Raw genomic sequence first — 25,790 nt, 5'->3', positions numbered from 1 at the left:
AGGCAAGTGAGCCTTAGGAAGCATCACTACAAACAAAGCTAGTAGAGGTGATGGAATTCCAGTTGAGCTATTGCAAATCCTAAAAGATGATGCTGTGAAAGTGCTGCACTCAATATGCCAGAAAATTTGGAAAACTCAGTAATGGCCACAGGACTGGAAAAGGTCAGTTTCATTCCAATCCCAAAGAAAGACAATGCCAAAGAATGCTCAAACTACCACACAATTGCACTCATCTCGCATGCTAGTAAAGTAATGCTCAAAATTCTCCAAGCCAGGCTTCAACATTATGTGACCCGTAAACTTCCAGATGTTCAAGCTGGTTTTAGAAAAGGCAGAGGAACCAGAGATCAAATCGCCAACACCTGCTGGATCACAGAAAAAGGAAGAGAGTTCCAGAAAAACATCTGCTTTATTGACTACACCAAAGCCTTTGACTGTGTGGATGACAATCAACTGTGGAAAATTCTGAAAGAGATGGGACTGCCAGGCCACCTGACCTACCTCTTGAGAAACTTGTATGCAGGTCAGGAAGCAACAGTTAGAACTGGACATGGGAACAACAGAGTGGTTCCAAATCAGGAAAGGAGTACTCCAAGCCTGTATACTGTTACCCTGCTTATTTAACTTACATGTAGAGTACATCAAGAGAAAAGCTGGGCTGGAAGAAGCACAAACTGGAATCTAAATTGCCGGGAGAAATATCAATAACCTCAGATGTGCAGATGACACCACCCTTATGGCAGAAAGCGAAGAGGAACTAAAATGCCTCTTGATGAAAGTGAAGTCGGCGAGTGAAAAAGTTGGCTTAAAACTATACATTCAGAAAACTAAGATGGCACTTGGCCCCATCACTTCATGGCAAACAGATGGGGAAATGGTGGAAACAGTGGCATACTTTATTTTTGGGGGCTCCAAAATCACTGCGGATGGTAAGTGCAGCCATAAAATTAAAACACGCTTGCTCCTTGGAAGAAAAGTTATGACCAACCTAGACAGCATATTAAAAAACATAGACATTACCTTGCTGACAAAGGTCCAACTAGTCAAAGCTATGGTTTTTCCAGTAGTCATGTATGGATGTGCTGCTGCTAAGTCGCTTCAGTCGTGTCCGACTCTGTGCGACCCCATAGACGGTAGCCCACCAGGCTCCCCCATCCCTGGGATTCTCCAGGCAAGAACACTGGAGTGGGTTGCCATTTCCTTCTCCAATGCATGAAAATGAAAGTGAAGTCGCTCAGTCGTGTCCGACTCTTCACGACCCCATGCACTACAGCCTACCAGGCTCCTCCATCCATGGGATTTTCCAGGCAAGAGTGCTATCGCCTTCGGACTATAAAGAAAGCTGAGCACCGAAGAATTGATGCTTTTGAACTGTGGTGTTGGAGAAGACAACCTTGAGAGTCCCTGAAACTGCAAGGATATCCAACCAGTTCAGCCTAAAGGAGATCAGTCCTGGGTGTTCATTGGAAGGATTGATGTTGAAGCTGAAACGCCAATACTTTGGCCACCTGATGCAAAGAGCTGAGTCATTTGAAAAGACCCTAATGCTGGGAAAGATTGAGGTCTGGAGGAGACAGAGGATGAGATGGTTGGATGACATCACTGACTCGATGGAGAAGAGTTTGGGTAAACTCCGGGACTTGGTGATAGACAGTGAGGCCTGGTGTGCTGCAGTCCATGGGGTCGCAAAGAGTCGGAGACGACTGAGCTGAACTGAAGTGGATACAGAGGCAGGGGCTGGCCTCAGTAGATGGGCGGCAGCAAGGGTGAGAGAGCAGAGGGTGACGTAACATTGAAAATAGTTGCCACGTCCCTCTTCAACCGCTAACGAAGACCTCCAACTTTCTCTCCCTGAAACAAACGAAGACTCGGTTCCGCGGCGCCGGGGGTCAAGAGGCGGGGAGCTGGTCGGCACACCGCGCAGGCGCACGACGCGACGGGAGGTGGGGGTCCTGAGGCGGAGAGCGGGTCGGCGCACTGCGCAGGCGCACGACGCGACGGGAGGTGGGGGTCCTGAGGCGGAGAGCGGGTCGGCGCACTGCGCAGGCGCACGACGCGGCAGGGGGGTGGGGGCTGTCACGAGGCGGAGACCGGGTCGGGAGCAGCGCGCAGGCGCAGGACACGGCACGCGGGCCGGAAGGGGCGGTGGGGCAGGATGGCTGCGCAGGAGCGGGCACTGCCCGTTTTGTTGGTGCCGGTCCCCGCCGAGGCCGTAGGGCGACTGGGGTCTCGGGCGCAGCTGCACAGAGAGCAGGCGGCCCTGGGGAGTCTGACGGCCGCAGGCAGCCTTCACGTACTTCCCTTGGCGCCGGGCGGCCGAGGCGGGGGCGACTGCCGCCTGGAAGGCTGTTTTCGGCAGTAAGAGCTGCGGCCGGGCCGGGCGGTGAGGGAGCGCGCCTCTGTTGGCCTGGGGGCGGCGGGAGCGGAGTGACGGCGGGGCGCCCGCCTGAGGCGGGCCCGGCCCCCTCAGAGCCGCACGGTGGTCGTGTTCCCCCTTTCCCTTCCCGGTGGGCGGAGGCCGCACCCAGATTCTCCGCACGCGGGGAGCTGTAGGAGTCCCTGTTTGGGCTCTGAGCTTTTTTATTCGTTCTACAGAGTTTGATTTCTCGTCACCGTGCTGTACCCCACGCCCATTTTCTTCAGTTAAATTTGTTGAAGACGCCAGCCGGGGGGCATCATCTCATTTCCATTGTCCTGTTGTTATTCTAATGCGGGATACAGATAGCTGTTTGCTTCACTTTGGGGCTTACTCTCCCCGCTCCCCTTTGAAGGATAGATAGAGCCTGCATTTTCTGCTCAATGTATTTTCCTAACAAGTGCTTATTATGCGCGCTGCTCGTTACCTAGGAGTAGTGCCTGAAAGGTGGAGTCAGACAGTTCTTAATACACGTGGGGCTGTGTGGTCGGTAAGACAGAAAAGAAACAATTTCAGTCATCTGTAACTCTTAATGTTTTATATCGTTAAGGTTGAGAGTGCCATCCGAGGCTTTGGACTCGTTAATAAAACGTTTTAGAAATTTCTTTACGGCTTTAGTAGCCAAATAGTCTTGGAATCCCCAGGTCTTACAACAGTGCCTCGCAGTAGAGAGTCGTTTGGTAAATCCCTGAATGCTTCAGTGGGTTTCATGTTTTCTTTACCCTGGTCTCTAGCTGCTAGGAAAAGGATTCTCTCTCCTTAAGCTAGTTGATTCGGCATTATTAAGTACCGATGAACACAGTGCTGTAACGAGAGGAGTGAGTCGGAGACCCTGACAGAAGATAAGCAGAACTGACAGGAAATAATTGGGGGCTTATGTAAGCTAATGCAGATTAGTAGGAGGAAGAGCATGGAGGACAACGTTTTAGCTTTTTTTTTTTTAACTGAATTAAGTTTTAATTCGAGTAATTCATAGGGTAAAAATAAGGACAAATTTATAGGGTACAGAATTTGCTTCCTACTTTTCTACCAGTGGGGCTTCCCTGATAGCTCAGTTTGCAAAGAAGCCGCCTGCAATGCCAGGAGAGTCGGACACGACTTTCACTTTTCTGCCAGAATCGCATGTTGGTAGACTATACCGATATACACGGTCTTTTGTGTATATTGTTGAATCATTGTGCATTCTGTAATCTGTTCCCTGAAAAAAATCTGTCTTTCCACGTGGCAATATGGTCCCATGTGCTAATGATGTTACTCGTTTCACAGTATTTTGCTTTTAAATGTATTTTAATTTGTTTAGCCATTTCCATATTTGACATTTTCAGATTTCAGTGTAAACAGTCAGGTATTGGCTCTTTATGAAACATCATTCTAGGTATAAAGACAAAAATACAAAATGTCAGTATTTTTTCTCTGACGTAGCACCAAGTTCACTGTTTTTAGATATAAAACTTATTACTTTTGTGGAAAAAAGCTTTTTTAAAAAAAAGAAACTTTATCAACATGTAGCTTCATCTGCATTGTTTTCAAAATCTGGGTTTTTTTTATTTTTAAATGTAACAATTTAATTTGAAGCTGTAGCATTAATAGTCTTTTTCCATCCTTGTTAGTCGTATTGGTATGTTGACTTTCTACTGCGTTATATATTTTATAACTGCACTGCCCCATATGGTAGCCATTAGCCACATGTGACTTAAAATTGAAAATTTAGTTCCTCGGTTGCACTCACTGAGCATGTTTCAAGTGCTCAGTAGCCCCATGTGGCAGTTGGCTACTGTATTGGACCTTGGAGATTCGCGGAACACTTCCATCTCATGAAAAGTTCTGTTGGATAGACTTATTCTGTGATATGCCTCTTTAAAGTCTTCAAAGTCTATAAATGCAATAATCACTTTTTAAAAAAGTGATTGAAAGCGTTTATGTTAGCAGAACATATTTTTTGTTAATTGTGAAGACCATCTCTTAAAAATAATAGACATTCGGTTATTGAAACTTATCCTTGATCATGACAGTTTCTTTAAGCATATCATCAGTCTGGATTTAGGATGAAATGGAATAAGAGCAGCCACCATTTCTTGCTCTTTGCCCCCTCTTCACCACCCACTCCTGTATTCTTATGTTGCCCTGAAGGATGTTGAGGGGAAAGAAGTGAGAAAGGGGAAGGAGAAAGGGAAAGGGGGCTGAAATCTAGAGCAGTTTACTTTCCCTTAGGTTGTGTACAGAATGAATGCTATTAGGTGAACCAAAAAGTTCTCTCTTTCTGCCATTTTACCCTCACCATTGTGGGTAAGTATTATTGTGGATGTAGAATATAATAATAGTCTAAACTTTTTCCTTAGGTTTGTGTGGGAGGATTCTCCTCACAGTGGGACACCAAACAACAAGCCCAGACTGCTTGCTCTTACTGAAAATTATGAACTGCTCATCTGTGAATTTAATTTGGAAGATGGAAGATGTGATGCAACCGTTTTATATAGCTATAGTGAGGAGACATTGCAGAAGCTTGTTGAAGATCAAAATATCAGTAAGTATTTGCAGGTAGTCTTGCAGCATGTTTGAATCTGTATTACTATGTAATTTTATATATTTTGGGAACAGTTCTTACAGAGGTAAAATCAGGGAGGGATATTTGCCCTGTCTAGTATAGTAGGCACTAGCTACACGAGGCTCTTAAGCTGTTAATGTAATTAATATGAATTAATGTGTCCTTTAAATGTCAAGTACACATTCCAGATTTGAAAACTTGGTACTAAAAAAGTAAAATATCTCATTAATAGTTTTTGTATTAATTACATGTTGATGTTTTGAAGATGAAGTAAATAATATAATAAAATTAGTTTTACCTGTTTTTTTTTTCAGTGCAGTTACTGGAAAATTTAAAATTATACATGTGGCTCACTTTTGTGGCTGATGTTATATTTCTCTTGGTTAATCTGCTGATCTGGACTGGTCACAGAGCTGTTTGCTACATCCTATCCTGAGGGCTTCAGGGAGCAGAAATCAAAGCACTCAGGCATTTATTTTTAAGGCAGTAGCATTCTTGCCACCCTGCTTATGTTTCTTCTTTTCCTTTTAAAAAAAAAAGAGTCTGTGATGGTTCTTCTGGGGTTTCGTGGGTAAGAACCTTTTTTAATCATCTTGTGGGTTTTTAAATTACACTCTGGCCAGAAACAGAAGGCACAGAGATCGTAGGTCATCTTCATTCATTCCCTCACCTACCTTCCAGTGACCACTTGCTTAGCTGAGTTTGATCAGTAATTGTCTAGAGTTGGACTAAGATAAATGCTGATTCCTTTTTGTTTCATCTGTTTGTGTTAACAGCACCAGATTTACCAGTTGTAAAATTATGACCAGTGAGTTTGATGTAATATCCTTTTGTTTTATAGGTATTTCCTTATTATCTTTGAGGATTCTGTCATTTCACAACAACACATCATTATTGTTCATCAACAAATGTGTTGTCCTACATGTTATGTTTCCTGAAAGAGATGCTGAGATTAGGGTACTCAGCTGTTGCACATTACCCTTACCTGCGCAGGCAGTGGACAGGATTATTGACACGCAGCTCTGTAGAGGAATTCTCTTTGTTTTGAGTAGTTTAGGCTGGATCTGTATCCTTTTTGGTAAAGATGTTGATGTCGGTGGGAGGAGAATACCTAGGAAAATGAGCCTTTTTAGGCTTTTAAGTTTAGAGACTGGGTTATAGGTGGAATGGTTAATTTCTCAGTAAAACTTTCGGAGAAAAAGCTGTTCATGAACTTCAGATACTCAGCTGCATTGCTTTATATTCTATTCAGATATTTTTCAGTTTATAAATATACATTTTTTCATAGTTATAACCATCCAGCTTATCTATGTTTTTAAATTGGGTATATTCTGTATTACCCATTTATTTAAAATATTATTTATTAAATATCCGTTTTGTGCTTGTTCCAGGAGGGATTTAGATGACTGCTTATGATGTAATACACGCATTTTTGTGTATGAGTATAATCTTCTCTCTTACTGCCTCTAATGCTTCTGTCGTATTAGCAAATCATATTGTTTGCATAACCGTTTTTTTAAGTTTGTTTTTGGAAACTGTCACAGATTTTTTTGTCCTTAGATTCATAGGTCACCAGCAGAATTATATTAAAAATTATTTGAAGATTATTTGAAGAACGACCTTATAGTAGTGTTTTTGGAACTTTTATTTCATTTTTTTTCTATTTTACATATATCGTTTGTGTGCATGCATGCTCAGTCATGTCTGACTCTTTGTGACCGCATGGGCCGTAGCCTGCTAGGTTCCTCTGTCCATGGGGTTCTCCAGGCAAGAATACTGGAATGGGTTGCCATTTCCTCCTCTAGAGGATCTTCCCAACCCAGAGATCAAACACGTGTCTCCTGCATTGTAGGCTGATTCTTTACCACTGAGCCACCATGGTAGTGACCAAATAGTAGTATTTTATATATATCATAGTCTGTATTAAAATTTCTTTTGTAAAAATACAGGTTATTGTATTATAAAAAAATGTTACAGAATATTGGATTAACTTTGTTTTTGTTGCCAGGTTACAGAAATGCACTGTTCGACATAGTAGGCAGTAGGCATGTGTGGCTGTTGGACACTTGAAACAGGCTAGTGTGACTGAGAAACTGAATTCTTAGTTGTATTTAATTACTTTAACGTCTGATACTTGATTCAGTTATTGGAGAACTTTAGAGTATGTTTGGAACGACTTGGCTGTTCCAAGTTCTTAAATATAAATTTTTGCAGTCTAAATACAGACCAAATAATTGCAATGAAAATTGTCCCAGTTGAAATGTGCTATAAGTATAAAATAACTCAGTTTGAACAATTTCGAAAAAATATGTAAAATGTATCAATGTTTATATTAATTACATGTAGAGATAATATTTTGGATATACTGGGTTAAATAATGTATTAAAATTAGGTTCACTGGTTTCTTTTTACTTTTTTAATAAGGCTGCTAGAAAATTTACAAGGACAAATGTGCCTCGCGCTGCTTCTTTTGAACAGCACAGTTGCAGAACTCGAGTGGAAAATGTTCGTGATGTCTCAGGGGCTGGCGCAGAGTGGAGACTGAGCGAGCACCGTTGAATAAACTCTGCCAGGTTGTTTATTGGGTCACTAAAGTCATAGTCACCTGGTTAACATGATGGGTTCTTTAATGTGCATTCTCCTTCTGTTATTATGCCTACAAGGTTGGAACGATGAAGTCTGTAACTCTGTCCTGTTCTGTGTTTTAAGTGTTTGGGCATACTTAAGACTGACATTTTCTCTAACTCTTAACTCAAAGACATTTTTGACATTGTGGATGGTAAACAAGTAGCTCATGTGGATTTAGCACTTGCTCAAGAAGATATGTGTAATGAGCAGCAACAGGAGCCAGCCAAGAGTTCTTCATTTACTTCACTGAAAGTGTCTCAGGACCTGGATGTTGTAGTGGTTGTGGGCTTCTCCAATACTGCAGTTGCTCTTAACTTGACTTTGTACTTCAGGTATGTAGATTACTTCCTTCTCTAATTTGAGGTAAATAATTAGAGCCAAAAAGAGGTTAAAAAATGTACTTGTTGGCCTTTTTTTCCCCCTTTCTTTTAACCAGTTTTCTTCCTCTATCTAGTTGATAACATTCTAGGTACTACATAGTGAGCTTGTTACTATATAAAAATATGTGCAGATGACCACCGGCTATTTTTTATTTCTGGATGCATATCCAAGTTTTTATTTTGATTTATATTTATATTATAGATAGCTTATGTCATCATATGTAAAAAGTAACCGAGCACAATTTTAAAAACTCTTAGCTATTATATGTAATCTCCTCACTTCTTTCCAATGCCAGAGTAGAAGAAAAATGGGATTTACCCTGTTAGAATTTTATCTTATGTGGCTTATGGTCCTGGCTGCCTATGGGATCCACCTTTTTCCATCTTAGGATGTTCTCAGGTGTTTCCTGTGGAGGGCCCACACCGGCAACTTTCTGAATATATTAGTGAAAATTGAGTACTTCTGTGTGTAGCTTTTTGACTTAGAAATTCTAGTTGCTTCTGATCTTATGTTGGAAAGGAACATGTTTGTATCTGATTGTGCATACCCATGTACACAGCACCTGTTTATTGCAACTTGCAAGTAGGCTAATCAACATTTATGACTTTCAGAATTAAGGGACATTTCAAGCCATTAGGATTTTTGGTCCTAGTTTAATGTGAATGAAATAAACATATCCTTGAGTAATTGGGAATGTACTTCGATGAGTTAATTTCATCCTCACATATCAGGCAGAACTTCTTACTACTGTGGTTTTTTTACTTGTTTTTAATGGCTTTTTAACATATTTTTTAGAATTTTTAAGCCGGGATGATTATCACATTTTCAGGTTGTATACTTGTGTATCAGTAGGCCATTTTCACTGACTGAAATAAATCTTGTATATGTAGAGTTACCTCCTAATCAGATTCCTTGGTAAACAGTTTAACAGGTGAAGAGGAAGGAAAACCCACTTGCCTCCCCTGATCCTTGAGTGCAGGGTTCTGCTCCTCGGGATGTTTTGGCAGCACCCCAAGAGAACCCTGAAGGGGGCACCAGGAACATTCCTTGGGACAAATTCCTTTGAACTCAGCCACTGTAACATCAGCCAGTGAAGAACGTCTGCTCCCTTCCCTATAGTCAGTTTGGGGATCTGTCCTGTCCATCTAAATGAACAGTCTATCTCTATTTGTTAATTATCTACGTGAGTGCTCTTTAATTAATATAACTTCTCGAGGAACTTGACCCTATATTTTGTAAGTACACTATGAAATCTAAAAGTATTTTTTCCATTCCTGCCTCCAGCTCTAGTTCTTTCCCACCATAAGGAATATCAGCCACCCCTTTTCATTTTATCAAGTCCTGTTCCCGCTCTGAGATCCACCTCTTTTATGAAGTCATTCCTTACTAAAATCCCTTCCACTTGTAAATTTCTGCTCATTTTATACTTTTTCTTCTCTTTGAACTTCTTTGGCACTTTTTGCTTTGAACTACAGTTTAGCACTTAATTGTATAGTCTTTCATTACTTCCCTAATTTTTTGTGTTTCCTATAGAGTTTGTAAGCTCATGTAAGCTCCACATGATTTGTTCGTTCAATTTGCTGTCAGTAACTTTTTCTTCCAGTTCACCTTAGCTGTCCATTCTCGTAGTCATACCCTGGGCTTTGTCAGTATATGAAACTATTCCTCCCCTAAATCACTTTCCCACACATCCCACTCTGACCACAACTTCCCGAACTACATCTTGCTTACTCAGGTACCCCCACTTCTCTCGTCTGGCTTCACTGGAATTTCCATACACTGACATCACGAGTGAGGACTGCATCTCCCTGTGTCTTCACGTCCCTCTTTATAGTGTAGATTCTGTGACCTGTCATTGTGTTCACTTTTTTGAATGCGCCCTAAACTCTTGATCCTGCTGTGTGATAGCACTTGGTCTAACACATTTTTTAATTCTGTCTTATTCCCTGCATCCACACAACTGAGCACTTGTGAGAACACCACAAATAAAAATTGATACCACTAAAAGTTCACACTCATGCCTTACGTGGTCTCTCATGTTTCCTGGAAACTTTACAGTGATTTTTTTCATGAGTCCTTTTTTTTTGGCAGCAATGTTTTAAACATCCGTTTTTCTCAAACCTTTATTCATCTCTTTATCCTCAACTGTTCCTGGATGACTTGACCTCCTACTTTATAAAGGAAGTAGACCCTGTCTCACGGGAGCTCCTTCCGTTTCTCACATGAAATTCCTCACTTCCCTGCACTCGTCTTCTCCATATTCTGCCCTGTTACAGGGAAGGGGTTTCCTGCTCCCATGCAGGCCCATCCCTCTGCGTGTGCTCTGAATCCCATTCCTTCCTCCTCCTCAGGGATCATTTTCTGTTTCCTGTCTTTCCTAGATCTCCAGCCTCTTGAGTATTAGATCCGTGTCCATCTAATCACCAGGTCCTAGTCATTCTAGGTCCTGAGGGCTTCCTGAATCTTTTCCACTTTTCTTAACTTCTTTGTCATCACTTTGATCCATGCTGCTGCCATCACTTATCTGAACTAGCTTACCAGCCTCGTAATTGGTCTCGCTGTTCTTCCCTGCTCAAATTCACCCTCTATGGAGTAGCCAGAGTGATGTTAAAATGCATATCTTTTCAGAGTGTAGGCAGGTATGAACATGTGGGGACAGAGTACATATCTTTTGTTGGCGGGGGAACTGCTTTCTCCACAGATCATATTTCTTCACTTGTCACCCTGCCTTCTCTAACATCATCTCCTTGACAAATGCAAGCCACGCTGTTACCTTCAAATTGTTGAAGTGGTTAATAATTTAACTAAGTGCTCAGGGAGTTACATACATCCCAGTCTCACACAGCCACTCCTCTGTGTCTGATCATATGGCTTCTCTGCTTAAACCCCTTGTCTAGCTTTTTTCCTCCTTCCCCAAGATGAAAGCTAACAATCCTTAGTAGCCCATAAAGCCTGACCCCATTTGTCTCTTGCAGAGCTCTCCAGCCTCATGTTACATACACTCTGCATCTACACCTGCATTCATACTTTGCTTTCCTAGCTATTAAGTATTTCCCTGGTCTCAGCCTAAATCTCACTTTGTGGTGGTGGGTGATTAAACACCTGGGGTTATGTCACATTCACCTGGTTCAAATCCAGCTGCACTGTTGCTCTGAGCCTCAGTTTCTATAGCTACAAAACTGGCGTATATTTACCTCATAGGGTTGTTGAAAAATTCAAATACATTAGTTCAGGTAAAAGTTTTTAGTTTCACATCTACAGTGCAGTAGATAATACATGCTCTTGTCTCTTCATAAAACTAACTTCCCTTAAGGGTAAAAAATTTTTCAATTCATGTAATTGACATATAATGTTACATTATTAGCTTCATATACACAACATAGCTTTATTAGTGTGTCTAAAGCAATGGAGGTGAGGTGTCTAGGTCAGGGAAACTTACTGTCTGTACTCTTTCTGCTCTGTAACACCTCCACCCTGTTTTCCTTTCCATTTTTAACAAGAGAGGCAATAACATGGATTTGGGTTTGACCATCATTTTTTACCATGACTGTTGTTTTAAAAACATAGGCAATACCCAGGACATCTGTTATGTGAAAAAACTCTACAAGACAGCCCTATTGACGGTCCCAAGGGGATAGATGAAGATGATCCTGTTAATTCTGACTACAACATGAAACTGACCAAGTTTTCCTTCCGAATTGATAGGTACCGAAACCTCCTTTTTAGATTTACTTTATTATTTTCATTTTTGTGTGTGTGTGAGGCTGACACCATACCTTTTCACTTAAGTCTTTACAGAGCAGATACTTTTATTTCCCTAAGTGCATCTTTGCTTGGTTTAGTGCCTCACTTACTGCCTTTCACTGTCACACACATGAGTTCTGTCCTATCTCCCAGGTCTTGGAAAGCCCAGCTGTCATCATTGAATGAAACAATAAAGAGCTCCAAGCTGGGAGGTTCCTGCTGTGCTCCGTGGTTCCAGGGTATTTCGCATCTGGAGTCCCCTGAATCTGGTAACCGCAGTACCAGTGTGTCAGACTGGGCCTTCATTCCACAGGATGTGACATGTAGCCCATGTAATTTTCCACAGAAAGGCCCTGCCAGGACCAGTGATCCAGGAAGAATGTGGAAAAGGATGCACATCAGGGAACAGGAGGAGCCCCTTGAGCTTACCTGTGTGTCTGTGACAGGCTTCACTGCACTGTTTACTTGGGCAGGGGAAAGCACAGGCTGGACCATTGTCCTGTGGGACTTGGAGACCCAGAGCACGCAGTGTTTTTCACTGGGCAAAAAATGTATTCCTGTAGACAGTGGTGGAGTCCAGCAGCTGTGCCTCGTCTTGACAGGTAAGGACATCTTGTAACAGGTTGAAATCCACGTGGAGGGCTGTCCTAATGCCAGTTTTACTTCTGCTGCCTGAGTGGTGGTGGTGCCTGCTCGCACCTCTAAGCCTAGGCTTTGATGGAGAAAATTCAGTGTTACTCTTAGTACTGTTGTCCATGTGTTTGATTTTTAGTTAAGATTAATTCTGCTCAGCTAAATGCTTAGGATACTAAGTCAGAAAGAGTTTAAGGAAGGTTGGTTTTTAACCTAGCAAGTCTTTCACAGGACTTCAGTCTGTGTAGGCAGAGGTTGCAAGCTGGTAGCTCATGGACCGTGTATGAACTCAGATTTATTTTGTTTGGCCTGCACTACCTAAACTTTTAAAAAGTTTTTGAAAGTTTAGTTGTGCAGTCATGTCCAACTCTTTGTGACTCCATGGACTGTAGCCTACCAGGCTCCTCTCTCCACACGATTTTTTAAGCAAGAGTACTGGAGTGGGTTGCCATTTCCTTCTCCAGAGGATCTTCCCAACCCAAGAATCGAACATGGATATTCCACATTGTAGGCAGATGTTTTACCATCTGAGCCACCAGGAAAGTCCAGGCTTTTAAAAGACATTTTATTTATTATAAGCATGTAAAATTAGAGGATTTCACACAACCTGGCAGTTTAGTTGTTACTGAAAAATTAAAAGATTTGGCCCACTGGCCTTCATCCCTCCTCCAATTTATGGACTGAAGCCAAATTTCAGTGGCCTTAGATGGGCCAGTTCCTTTCAGGTTGTTTTGTTTTGGTTTTGTTTTTTAATATTTTTTTTTTTTAGGTTACGTTTTCTTGTACTTCTCTCCCCACCTGCTTGGCTCCCATAGGTATTTGGGTTTGGTGTGTCAGATATATGTTGATTCAGCATTTATCCCATAATTTCCTGTAAAGCTACTGAGTGTTCTGATTGAACTGTGTGTTTCTTCTTCAGTATCTCAATTTCGGTAATCACGTATTTCTGTGTATCAGAGCATGCTATTAATTGCTTTATTTTGGTAAAGGTTCCAGGTATTGATTGTACAAGATACAGTTTTTTACATTATACAAAATGCAATTATACAGGATTATACAGGATACAATTAAGACAGTATTGATTGTCCAAGATTGTACAAAGTAGGTTTAGTGCTATTTCATAGGATGCATTGTTCTTATGAGAATTTGTCTCGTGTTTACTGTTTTGAAAATTGAAATTATTCTTTGAAAAATTATGATGAATTTATTAATTGAGGTCATTAGTTACCAGTACCCAATAAACATTAGTAATTACAATACTGAAGTATTGAGTAGTTAGAAATTAATTCCTGTCATAACACTAAAACCTAAGTCCTAATAATTTATTAAAGCTGACTTTTTGTCTTGTAGAAAGTGGACTCTCTCTGATTTTGTTTGGTTTGACTCAAGAGGAATTTTTAAATAGGCTGATGATCCACGGAAGTGCCAGCACTGTGGACTCTCTTTGTCATCTCAATGGTTGGGGGCGGTGTTCCATCCCCATACATGCGCTAGAGGTAACAGAATTTAGTGTCTGTAGTATGATGATGTTTGATTGTTTTCTGTTGTTTACTCTTATATGGCCAAAGAGTTGGGAGATAACATGCAACCTAGCAACAAAAGATGCATAGCCTTTACCTATTCATTTGCCTAGTTTTGGATGTTTCATTACCCTAATTCTGCTTAGCAATTTACCCTTTTTGGCTTTGAAGTAACATAATGAACACTATTTAAGAAAGAAATCTGACTGTGGCTCAGATCATGAACCCCTTATTGCCAAATTCAGACTTAAATAGAAGAAAGTAGGGAAAACCATTAGACCATTCAGGTATGACCTAAATCAAACCCCTACGATTATGTAGTGGAAGTGACAAATAGATTCAAGGGAATAGATCTGAAGACAGAGTGCCTGATGAACTGTGGACAGAGGCTCATGGTGTTGTATAGGAGTCAGGGATCAAGACCATCCCCAAGAAAAAGAAATGCAAAAAAGCAAAATGGCTGTCTGAGGATGCCTTACAAATAGCTGTGAAAAGAAGAGAAGTGAAAAGCAAAGGAGAAAAGGAAAGATATTTCCAAAGAATAGCAAGGAGAGATAAGAAAGCCTTCCTTAGTGATCAGTGCAAAGAAAAAGGAAAACAGCAGAATGGGAAAGACTAGAGATCTCTTCAAGAAAATTAGAGATACCAAAGGAACATTTCATGCAAAGATGGGCACAATAAAGGACAGAAATGGTATGGACCTGACAGAAGCCGAAGATAGTAAGAGATGGCAAGAATACACAGAAGAACTGTACAAAAAGATATTCACTACCTAGATAATCAAGATGGTATGATCACTCATCTAGAGCCAGACATCCTGGAATGTGAAGTCAAGTGGGCCTTGGGAAGCATCTCTACAAATAAAGCTAGTGGAAGTGATGGAATTCCAGTTGAGCTATTTCAAATCCTAAAAGATGCTATGAAAGGGCTGCACTCAATATGCCAGCAAATTTGGAAAACTCAGCAGTGGCCACAGGACTGGAAAAGGTCAGTTTTCATTCCAATCCCAAAGAAAGGCAATGCCAAAGAATGCTCAAACTACTGCACAATCGCACTCATCTCACACGCTAGTAAAGTAATACTCAAAATTTTCCAAGCTAGGCTTCAGTAATGAACTGTGAACTTGCAGATGTTCAAGCTGGTTTTAGAAAAGGCAGAGGAACCAGAGATCAAATTGCCAACATCTGCTGGATCATGGAAAAAGCAAGAGAGTTCCAGAAAAGCATCTATTTCTGCTTTATTGACTATGCCAAAGCCTTTGACTGTGTGGATCATAATAAACTGTGGAAAAGTCTGAAAGAGATGGGAATACCAGACCACCTGACCTGCCTCTTGAGAAACTTGTATGCAGGTCAGGAAGCAACAGTTAGAACTGGACATGGAACAATAGACTGGTTCCAGATAGAGAACGGAGTACGTCAAGGCTGTACATTGTCATCCTGCTTATTTAATTTATAAACAGAGTACATCATGAGAAACGCTGGGCTGGAAGAAGCACAAGCTGGAATCTAGATTGCCGGGAGAAATATCAATAACCTCAGATATGCAGATGACACCACCCTTATGGCAGAAAGTGAAGAAGAACTAAAGAGCCTCTTGATGAAAGTGAAAGAGGAAAGTGAAAAAGGTGGCTTAAAACTCAACATTAAGAAAACAAAGATCATGTCATCAGGTCCCATCACTTCATAGGGAACAGTGTCAGACTTTATTTTTTTGGGCTCCAAAATCAGTGCAGACGGTGACTGCAGCCATGAAATTAAAAGACGCTTGCTCCTTGGAGGGAAAGGAATGACCAACCTAGATGGTATATGAAAAAGCAGAAATATTACTTTGCCAACAATGGTCTGTCTAGTCAAGGCTATGGTTTTTCCAGTAGTCATGTATGGATGTGAGAGTTGGACTGTAAAGACAGCTGAGCGCTGAAGAATTGATTCTTTTGAACTGTGGTGTTGGAGAAGATTCTTGAGAGTCCCTTGGACTGCAAGGATATTCAACCAGTCCATCCTAAAGGAGATCAGTCCTGAATATTCATTGGAAGGACTGAAGCTGAAGCTGAAACTCCAATACTTTGGCCACCTGATGCGAAGAACTGACTCATTTGAAAAGACCCTGATGCTGGGAAAGATTGAAGGCATGAGGAGAAGGGGACAACAGAGGATGGGATGGTTGGATGGCATCACCAACTCAATGGACATGAATTTGAGTAAACTCCAGGAGTTGGTGATGGACAGGAAGACCTGGTGTGCTGCAGTCCATGGGGTCACGAAGAGTGGGACACGACTGAGCAACTGAATTGAACTGACCTAAAGAACGAAAAAGTTACAAAAGATGGAGGCAACAATAAGCTAATGAGAATAAATGCAGTGGAATCAAGCCATGGGAAGCTCAAGCAGGAGTGAGCACTCATTGCTGCTTTGTCTTCCCCACCACTCTTATCCTGCTGTTGTAGTGACATACCTGGATTTACGCAGCACTGTTTAGTTCACCCACTCCAGTATTCTTGTCTGGGAAAGCCTATGGATAGAGGAGCCTGGTGGGCTACAGTCCATGGAGTTGCAAGAGTCAGACAGGACTTTAGGGACTAAGCAGCAACAGTGTAGTTCACAAACACTCTCTGTGCATCCTCTAAATTGTGCTAAAATAACCACAGGTGACCAGCTGGTAAGTTTGTATTCATTTCATTTTACTGATGAAAAACTCAAAACGATTGCATGGTCCATAGCTGTACTAATAAGGCAGGAGCCAGAATCAAACTCGGGGCACTTTCTACTATACCACATGGAAAGGTTGAAAACTAGAAGTTATTAAAGTTACATACCAGACTCATCTTTTAGTGGCAGCTTTATTGAGATATAATTCACATACCATAACATTCACCTGTCTATGGATAGGAGTATCATTCACTTACGAGGGGTTTTTAGTATGTTCAGACTTGTACAACCATCCGCTCTGTCTAGTGTTTTCACTGTCTCACTTTCTTCACCCCAGTAGCAGTCACTCCCGACTCTTCACACACCCTCATTTCCACACACTGATCTGCTTTGTCTGTGTGGCCTTTGGGGATGGCTTCTTTCACTTAGCTTGTCTTCAGAGTCCATCCATGTAGCGTATGTCAGGACTCTGAGTAGCTTTGCATTATGTGGATATAGCACATATTTTTAATCCATTCATCAGCAGTAGACATTCAGGTGGTTTTTCCTTTTTTGCTATTAAGAATTCTCCTACTATGAAAAGTGGTGTACTAGTGTTTGTTATCACCGTACTTTTTCGTTTCTCCTGGATATACACCTGGTAGTAGAGTTAGCAAGTTATTTAACTTTTTGAAGAACCACCAAACTGTTTTCCCCAGTGGCTGCACTATTGAACATTCCCAGAGCGAGGTAAAGGAGTTCCAATAGCTCTAGATCCGCTTGTTTTGTCCAGTTTTGTTGCATCATAACCATCCTAGTGACTGTGCAGGCAACATGACGTGGTATCTCATTGTAGTTTATACTTGCGTTTTCCTAATGACTAGTGTGTTGATCAGTTTTCATGTGCTTTTTGGCCGTTTGTATTATATGTCTCTTTGGAGAAAAGTCTACTTAAATCCTTTGTTCATTTTGTAATTGAGTGATTTGTCTTTACTGTTGTGTTCTAAGGGTTCTTTACATATTCTAGATACTAGACCCTTATGAGATGTCTGATCTACAGATATTTTATCCTATTCTATGGGTTTTACTTGCAGCGTTTTTGATGGTGTCCTTTGAAACATAAGTTTGTAATTTTGATGAAGTTAGTTTTCCTGTTTTAGGGAGTTTTGTTTTTCAGTTACTTGTGCTTTTGGTGTCATATCTTAAGTAACCAGTACCTATTCTGTGAGGTCATGAAAATTTACTTTTATAAAGTTATGAGTTTTATTGTTTTAGTTTTTTCATCTGATTCTTTGATGCATTTTGATTAATTTTTATATATGGTAAGTGGAAAGGACCCAACCTCATTCTTTTGGATGTAGATTTTCAGTTACCAGTACCATTTATTGAAAGACTTACCTTTATGTACTACAAAATATTTATTATAGAGAATTTAAGAATGGGGAGAAAAGAAAATTAGTCTCTTATGAATCTGTTATCCCAAAGTAATCATGTTTACTCTTGGGTTATTTCCTATAGTTATTTTTTCTAAATATTAATGTTAATAATCAGGTGCTAGCTCCTTTTCTTACCTATAGATAAAAACTATTATTATTTCCATTTTACAGTTGAGGGAACATAGAGGTTAGGAATCCTAATTCAGATGTACTTGGATAGTAACTGGTAGTGCCAGGGTTTGAACCCAAGCAGTGTGACTGCAGAGCCTCTGCCCTTAGACATTGTGTGTCCATGCAGTAAGTTTAATTAGGATTAGGTGGTATTACAGCATTGTTTTGGCCTTAGTCTCCCACAGCATACAAATGAGTTACTTTGTTGAGACTCAGGTATAGCCGAGTAAACACCCAGTTTCATAAATGTTCCTTGTGAGAGTTGGACGTGCGTTTTCCAATTGTCACAGTGCTCTTTCATCAGAAGGAGTTAGAATTTTCACGCTTGGCTCAGTTTATCTTAATCTCTTTGAGTCTTTGGGTAATTCAGCTCACTATTTCTCTTTTCAGGGTTAGGGTTAGGGAACCCTAACCCTAACCCTAATCTGGTATTCAATATATCCGCTGAGTATCTAGTTTCAATGTTTATTTATTTATTATTTCTAGAATTACTATTTGGTCATTATTTTTAAATATGTTATTTTGAAACTTTTCAAATTTATAGAAAAATTATAAAAGTTATAAAATGAAAATCCATTTACCTCTTTTCTATTTACCAACTGTTAACCTTTTGCCACTGGAGAAGGAAATGGCAGTCCCCTCTAGTATCTTTGCCTGGAGACTCCCGTGGACAGAGGGGCCTGCCAGGCTACAGTCCGTGGGGTCACACAGAGCCGGGACACTGAGCGACTGACAAAGCAGTTTGCCACAGTTGTTCTGACTGTATGTTACTTACTTTTGCTGAACTATTTGAAAGTTGCAAACTTCATAACTGTTTGCAACCGTATTCTTACTTAAGCATACACAGTTTAGTTTTTCCTTTCACTGTGTAGTGTGAAGTCAGGGTCTGTTTCTTGTCTCCCTCAGGGAAGTCCCTTTCTTCTTTTCTTTTCCTCCGCACATAACTTTCACCAGTACTTCCCACCCAGCCTGCCTGGCCTCGTACCCAGAACTCACCCCTTGGATTCTCAGTGTTGCCCCCAGACCAGCAGCATCACATCTTCTGGAGATTTATTAGAGATGCAGATTTTCAGGCTCCACCCCAGACTTAGGAAATCAGAATCTCTGGGGACTGGATTCAGCGGCCCACGTTTGAACAGGCTCTCCAGGTGATTTCTTCAGTGCAGTGCTTTAGCCTCAGCGTGGCAAACTTCTGTCCAGGGCCAGAGATCCCAGGCAGGTTTCTGTTATAACTACTCAGATGTGCCATTGTAGCCATTGACAGTGTGTAAGTGGATGGATGTGGCTGTGTTCCTATAAAACAAAGACAGGCAGGAATTGAATTTGGTTGGTTTGTCCTATTTTTCAACCCCTGCTTCAGGCCATCAGAAATTTATTTTTAATTCTGAGGATTTTTCTCACTTTCTTTTCAGTTCAACTGAGCATTTAAAGATATAAACACACACACACACACATGCACCATCATTGACCCTTGAACAGCATGGATTTGAGCTGCACGGGTCCACCTGTACCGGGATTTTTTTCAGTAGTGAGTACCACAATACTACGCAATCCAAGGCAGGTTGAATACATGGGTGTGAAACCTCTTATTCAGGGGGAGGGCTGTAGAGTTATACATGGGTTTTCCACTGTGTAGGAGGGTCAGCGTCCCTAACCCCCCAGTTGTTCAAGGGTCAACTGTATATATAATTTTAAATCTATGATTTTTAAGTGTTCTTTATAGAACAGTTTCCTCAGATTCCTAGTTAGAAACAGAAGTCTGTATTTAGCCTGCTTTTTCAGTTTAACTTTGTATTAATCTGCTATAATATTTTAACTCAAGTAGATTGTAACTTAACTGTGAGGGTGATCCCCAGGTACCTAGCTTTGAATGGTTTTAGAATTACAAAATGGGTGGGAAGATACCCCGGAGGAGGGGCGGGCGATTTACTCCAATATTCTTTTCTGGAGAATCCCATGGATTCTCCTGGTAGGCTATAGCCCATTGGGTTGCAAAGAGTTGGACGTGACTGAAGCGGCTTAGCATTCAGCACGCACAGAGCTAGAAGTGTTTTCTTTTCTAACCTCCTGTTTCTGCTGAAGCAGAGACTGTTGCTCCAGAAAGTTACAGAGACTTGCCCTAGATTACACAGTCGTCGTCAGAATCTGCACTAGAACTCAGCTACTCCTACAAGATAGCCTTGTATCTCTGTTAGCACATTAAATTGTAAAGTTTTAAAAAACAATTTGTATCCCTATTTTTTTTTTCTATTGTAATTTTTTCCCGATCTCCTCCCATTTCAGGCAGGAATAGAAAATCGTCAGCTGGACACAGTAGATTTCTTTTTAAAGAGCAAAGAAAATCTTTTGACTCCATCCTCAAAATCTTCTGTACCTGATCAGTTTGATCACTTTGCATCCCATTTATATTTAAAACGTAAGTGGAATGAAGGCTTCTACATTTGTATTTATCATTTTTCCTTTTTAATCACTTTCAAATTATTGTTATGTTTTCTAATGACTTATTTACTAGCCAGGACTCAGTCATAATGTTTTGTCTCCTTTCTGGACTCTTGAGAGAATTGTAAGAATCTGTAAATGCTCTCATACTTTGAATATTAATTATTCATATGCTGTACTGTGCTTTGTATTTTTAGTATGCAAGGAAGAGATGATCCTTGAAATTTAAGAGCATTTTATTCAAAAGGAAATACAATTCATTTGTGAAACCCCCGCTCTTGCAGCTGTCTGAGGTGTATGGTGACAGTGCAGCTGGCTTGGTTTTCATCCTGACTTTCTTTGCTGCGTTACCAACTCTTCTTTTTAAGACTTTGGCTTTCATTGTTAATAAACAGGAGCCCTGCTTTTATTCTTCAGCCAGATAGTCGTTGCAAATCCTCTCTTTGGAGGGATAGGGTAAAAAAATGTATTTTCCCGTGTACATAAAGTTTTCTAATTTGCTTTTTTTTTCACTTGATAATGTATTACAGACATCTTTCTTGATAACAATAGGTGCACCTATTTATGGTGGCACAGAATTTCATTATATGGGCTGTGCCATAGTTTCCCCAGCCAAACTCCTGTTACACATTTAGGTTGATTCTAATTTTTGCTATTGTTGGCAATGTGCTATAAATGCTATGTGTTTGTATAATTTCACATATGTACAATTATTGGAATTAATTTCTACCAGTTTATACTCTTTTTTAATGGAGAAAAGAGCAGCCTACCCTTTCAGTCAGGGTAATGTTGGTTCTCACTTGCAGTGTGAATTGACATTCTCTTGTTTTGAGTGCAGAGTTTGCCCTCCTCCCTCTTGAACTGCTAACTTTTTTTTATGCTGCACTTTTTTTTTTTTTTTTTTTTTAAAGTCTGCTTAAATTTATAGAGAAAGGCCTGGTTTATGGTTTTGAGGGGAACTCCAGTAGCAACTGTATGGTCATTACTCCCTTCTGCTGTTCGGTGGCCAGTGATTACTCTTTCCTCCACTCACACCTGCACTGCTCTGCCCTAAAAGGTGGGGATAGATCTGGAAATAAGCATAGGATTAGCTTTTCCTGCTCTTTGGGTAAAACCCATGTTTCCCATCATTCTCACACAGACGCAGTTCTAGAGATGGGGCCGATGCTGGAATGAGCAGGCAGCATTTTATTTGCAGCTGGCAAACAGAAGATTCAGGGGCCTCCATCCTTGCCTTCACCCGTATGTTTAAGAGAATGGTTTTGGAATCAGCAGATTTACATTCAAATTTGTTCTGTGCCACTCATGCTCGGATTAGCTTGGACAAGTTACTTATCCTCTTGAAACCTCAGTGTCTTCATCTGTGGAAAAAGGGATGTAATACCTACCTCTCTGGTCATTAAATGGAATAAGTGAGATAGCATTTATAAAACACCAAGTACAGTATTTAAAATAGAGTAGGTGGTCAGCAAAATCCTAGTTACTAGTAATACCAGTAAATAACGACTAGTGATAAGTAGAGTCCCTGAAGTTTGCAGGTAATAAGACTTCATGAAAGTTTTGTGAGCTTTTTGAGAGTAAGACATTGGTCTTTGTCTTATGTTTTAAGGTATTGGAGCATAGTATTTTTGGATAGGTTAATTTTATTGGGAGTGTCCTGGTGTTCTTCATAGTCCTTTCTTTGGTTTTTCCTCAGATGTGGAAGAGCTGACACCAGCATTGGATTTACTTTGCTCAGCAATTAGAGAAAATGATTCTGAGACCCAAAGCAAACACTTTTCAGAACAGTTACTTAACCTTACACTATCTTTTCTTAACAAACAAATAAAGGAGCTTTTTATTCACATTGAAGGTAAGAAAGGCAGGAAATAAAGGGACAATTATCCTACCCTTATGTCAGGACAGAGATGTAAGTGATCCTATTGCACGAAAGGGCGTAAGCCAGCGGAGTGCCATTTGCTAAGTTCAGTGTGTAATTAAATGAGTGAAATGGGTTCTAATCCTGGGAAATTTGGCAGGAAGAACTAATCATTTTGAAGGGGGGGGGTTATATTAAAACATGGGGATACTTGTAAATAGGAAAAAAGATCAGATTTTTTGTTTGATCTGAAAACACTGTTTGAATTTTGCCATTTTGTAAACTTCGTTATGGTTATATAGCTCGTGGTGAATTATTTCTCTGTCTCTGCTCTCACACACACACACACACACACACATACTCTTTATGTATGAAATTGACACATTGGTGTTTTCCATAGAGCTAGATGAACATCTACAGAAAGGAGTGGACATTTTGACCAGCTACATTGATGAACTTCGAACCTTCATGATAAAGTTTCCCTGGAAGCTAACAGATGCTACAGATGAATATGATGTAAATGAAAATGCCCCCAAAGTAAAGGAGAGCAATATATGGGAGAAACTCAGCGTTGAGGTAAATATGAGTAATAATCACTTCTTCTATTTTTCAGATTCAGAGAATCTGAGAAAATGATAGAAGAAATAGAATTTAAAATCTGTATACTTGTGGTTCGTCCATATTGTAACATGTGATAGTATTAATTTTCCTTCTTTTTTTTTTGGCCACACTTGCAGCATGCAGGATCTTAGTTCCCCACCCCAGGATCAATCCTGCCCCCTTCCCACCCCCCACAGTAAAAGCTCAGAGTCTTGACCACTGAACCACCAGGGAAATCTCTAGAATCTGTATATTTGTGATTCAGAGTCTTTGGAAAGGCTTTTAGGTTTTATAGATTTTTGAATCTCTGAGTACAACTTCAAATATATGTTTACAAGTTTCATTTATTTAATTCAGAATACAGATAGGCACCTTCTTTATGCCAGATCTGCCCATTTGGATCCAGTGAGAAACACCCAACCCCAAACCCATCGTGAACTAGCACTCCTTCAATATCTAGGACATGGTACTTTGGACTTGTCCATTCTGCCTGACTTTTGAATGAATCACATTGCTGCTGGTGATTCGATCTTAGGAAAGTTATGACGTTATATAGTTGGAAGTATATTCAGTTCAATTCCTATCTCAGATTCTAGTTAAGATATTTTGCCAGTTAGGTTTTCTATACTCATGAACTTGGCTTTCTTTTTATAGTAGAAGTTAATACAACCAAACTGTGATGCCCTCTTTTTGACTATGGACTGGAAGAATTCTTCTAATCTCTTGGAGGAAGTTGGCATTGAAAAGACCAAGGCCAGAGTAGCCTAACCCCGATGGTCCACACTGATAGGGCTTGAAAGCGCTGTGGTTGAGATGCTGCCAGGCTCACAGGGCTGCCCCTCTCAGGGTACAAGGGCGGGGAAGCGCCTGGTGTGACTTTGCTTGCTGTCTCTCAATCATTCTCTAACCAAAAATTACTTGATTTTCCTTCCACTCTCTTAGGGTTCTCTGTTCCAGTCTCCTTCACTGGTTTCATTTCCTGTTTTTCCTATTTTTAATGTGTTCCAAGGTTTCATCTATGGCCTTCTGCTCTTTTTACTCATAATCATTGATTTTTAATTTGGGGGGAGGTTACAGTCCACTTCTATGAAAGCTGTGGACTCTGTCTCCAAAAACATGCATGCCAATGTGTGCGTGCCAATGTGTGCGTGTCCTTTCTAAAATACATGTATCTTCCAAATACATCTGTATGATTTTATCATCCTAGCTTTTAAGATCCTTCAGTGGCTCTGCATAAGTTTCAGGATAAAACCCATGTCACACACACCATGCCGTTATGATGGAGATTCTACTTTTCTTTCAAGTTGCATTTGCTACTCTCTTCAGCCTTTTCTCTAGTTACATTAAGTACTTTGGAGTTCTCTGAAGGCTTGATACTGTTTCTTGCCCTTATGCCTCTGCATATTAAATATTCTCTGTTTTTGGAAGTCATGTTCTTTTCTCATTAAACATATATCACACTTACTTGTCTTTAAAACTTTTACTTCATGGGTCAGCTCTACTAGGAACCCTTTTCTTTTTTATTCATTTCTCTTATTTAGATATTCCTCTTCTGAACTCTCCTCTCTAGAACCCTGGAAATACCTGTATCATCCCCCTTATCATGCAGTACTGTAATCTGTGCTTTATTTGCATTTCTTCCACTAGTCTAAAAGCTCCTGGAGAGCAGAGTCTGTATTTTGGTCAATTCATATCCCCTTCCAAGCCCCAAATCTAGTAGTAGATTTTCAGTAAAATTCTCTTATTGAGGTAGTCAGTAAATACATAAGTCCCTTGTTGATAAACATATTAAGGTAATAAAAAGGAACTCAAAAGGCAGATGTTTTTCTTCCTTTTCCTAGGAAGTTATTGCCAATGCCATTTTAAACAACAAAATACCAGAGGCACAAACTTTCTTCAGGATTAACAGTCATTCTGCTCAAAGACTTGAGGAGTTGATTAGAATAGGCCTAGATTTGGTCTTTGACAGTTTGAAAAAGAACAACATAGAGGAAGCCTCTGAGCTTTTGAAGAATATGGTAAGTGGCAAAATTTGTTTGTCTGATCATAAAGTTGCTAATGAAAGAAGTTCTCTTCTGTGTTTAGTACAGTGTCTGGCTGTTAGGAAAACTGCTTTGTATTCGTAGTCATGTCACAGGACTGAGAAGTGTGTGTGGCTTTTCCTGGGAAATCATGACAACCGTACTGAGAAACCTTTAGTGCCAAGACCTTTCTGGAAGAGATTCTTGGTTAGAATTTCCACCATTTGTTCTCTATTAGATTTGGTACTTTGGTTAGAAGGGGAAACGGTGTTTCTCATAAAAGGTTTCACACATTTCAGAGTGTGCAGAGGACCTCATTGTTTGTTGGGGGACATTCTTTATGTTCTCTCTTATGTCACCATTGGAGCTTTCAAGTGGCGTATACCTTTGCTCAGTGCTCCATGGCTTTACTTCACTTGAGAAAGGAATGTCCTGGAGATGGGGTTCCTGGACCATGCAGATATGGTCCTCATCTGCATGGTTGAGGTCTTGCCCATGGTAATTTTCTGGAGTTCAGAGGGGTGAAACTGTGTCAGATTTGTTATGTGCATTGATGGTTGTCTTCAAGTGAATCATAATAGCAGAGACCTGTAGTTTTGGTCCTGTGGTAGCCTGGCCTTACCTTAAATTGTTCTGTTTGCTGCCTTTGGCATTCTGGCAAATCAAATCACCTTAAGGATTTAGAGATAGTCTGCAAATATTACGATAAATGTAGAAAATGAACATTTACAAGAGCAGGAAAGTGGTGGAATTCTAACAGGGCACATT

The 25,790-nt window shown here is 40.4% G+C and overlaps 1 protein-coding gene across 5 annotated transcripts in view; it reads left to right on the top strand.

Moving 5' to 3' along the window:
• Positions 1 to 2,104: 2,104 nt before the first annotated feature.
• The window catches only part of SPG11 (SPG11 vesicle trafficking associated, spatacsin), a 76,148-nt gene continuing 52,462 nt past the window's right edge, over positions 2,105 to 25,790 (top strand). For 4 of the 5 annotated variants that reach the window (XR_008699818.1, XM_055538940.1, XM_055538942.1 and 1 more), the window contains exons 1-11: positions 2,105 to 2,358; positions 4,756 to 4,940; positions 5,803 to 6,027; positions 7,720 to 7,921; positions 11,538 to 11,675; positions 11,868 to 12,316; positions 13,698 to 13,843; positions 20,388 to 20,520; positions 22,240 to 22,395; positions 22,802 to 22,977; positions 24,843 to 25,019. Coding sequence is in view for 4 of the 5 variants with exons in the window: in XM_055538940.1 (XP_055394915.1) it covers positions 2,156 to 2,358; positions 4,756 to 4,940; positions 5,803 to 6,027; positions 7,720 to 7,921; positions 11,538 to 11,675; positions 11,868 to 12,316; positions 13,698 to 13,843; positions 20,388 to 20,520; positions 22,240 to 22,395; positions 22,802 to 22,977; positions 24,843 to 25,019 (2,190 nt within the window). In the remaining variant the exon portion in view is untranslated. Of the gene's footprint in view, positions 2,384 to 4,755; positions 4,941 to 5,802; positions 6,028 to 7,719; positions 7,922 to 11,537; positions 11,676 to 11,867; positions 12,317 to 13,697; positions 13,844 to 20,387; positions 20,521 to 22,239; positions 22,396 to 22,801; positions 22,978 to 24,842; positions 25,020 to 25,790 lie in introns of all 5 variants that reach the window. The other variant, XM_055538941.1, reaches the window with a different exon arrangement.

The sequence above is a fragment of the Bubalus kerabau genome, chromosome 10 (genome assembly GCF_029407905.1).
Source record: "Bubalus kerabau isolate K-KA32 ecotype Philippines breed swamp buffalo chromosome 10, PCC_UOA_SB_1v2, whole genome shotgun sequence".
NCBI lineage: Eukaryota > Metazoa > Chordata > Mammalia > Artiodactyla > Bovidae > Bubalus > Bubalus kerabau.
The sequence above is the reverse complement of the archived record's forward strand: the minus strand, read 5'-3'. Positions and strand labels throughout refer to the sequence as shown.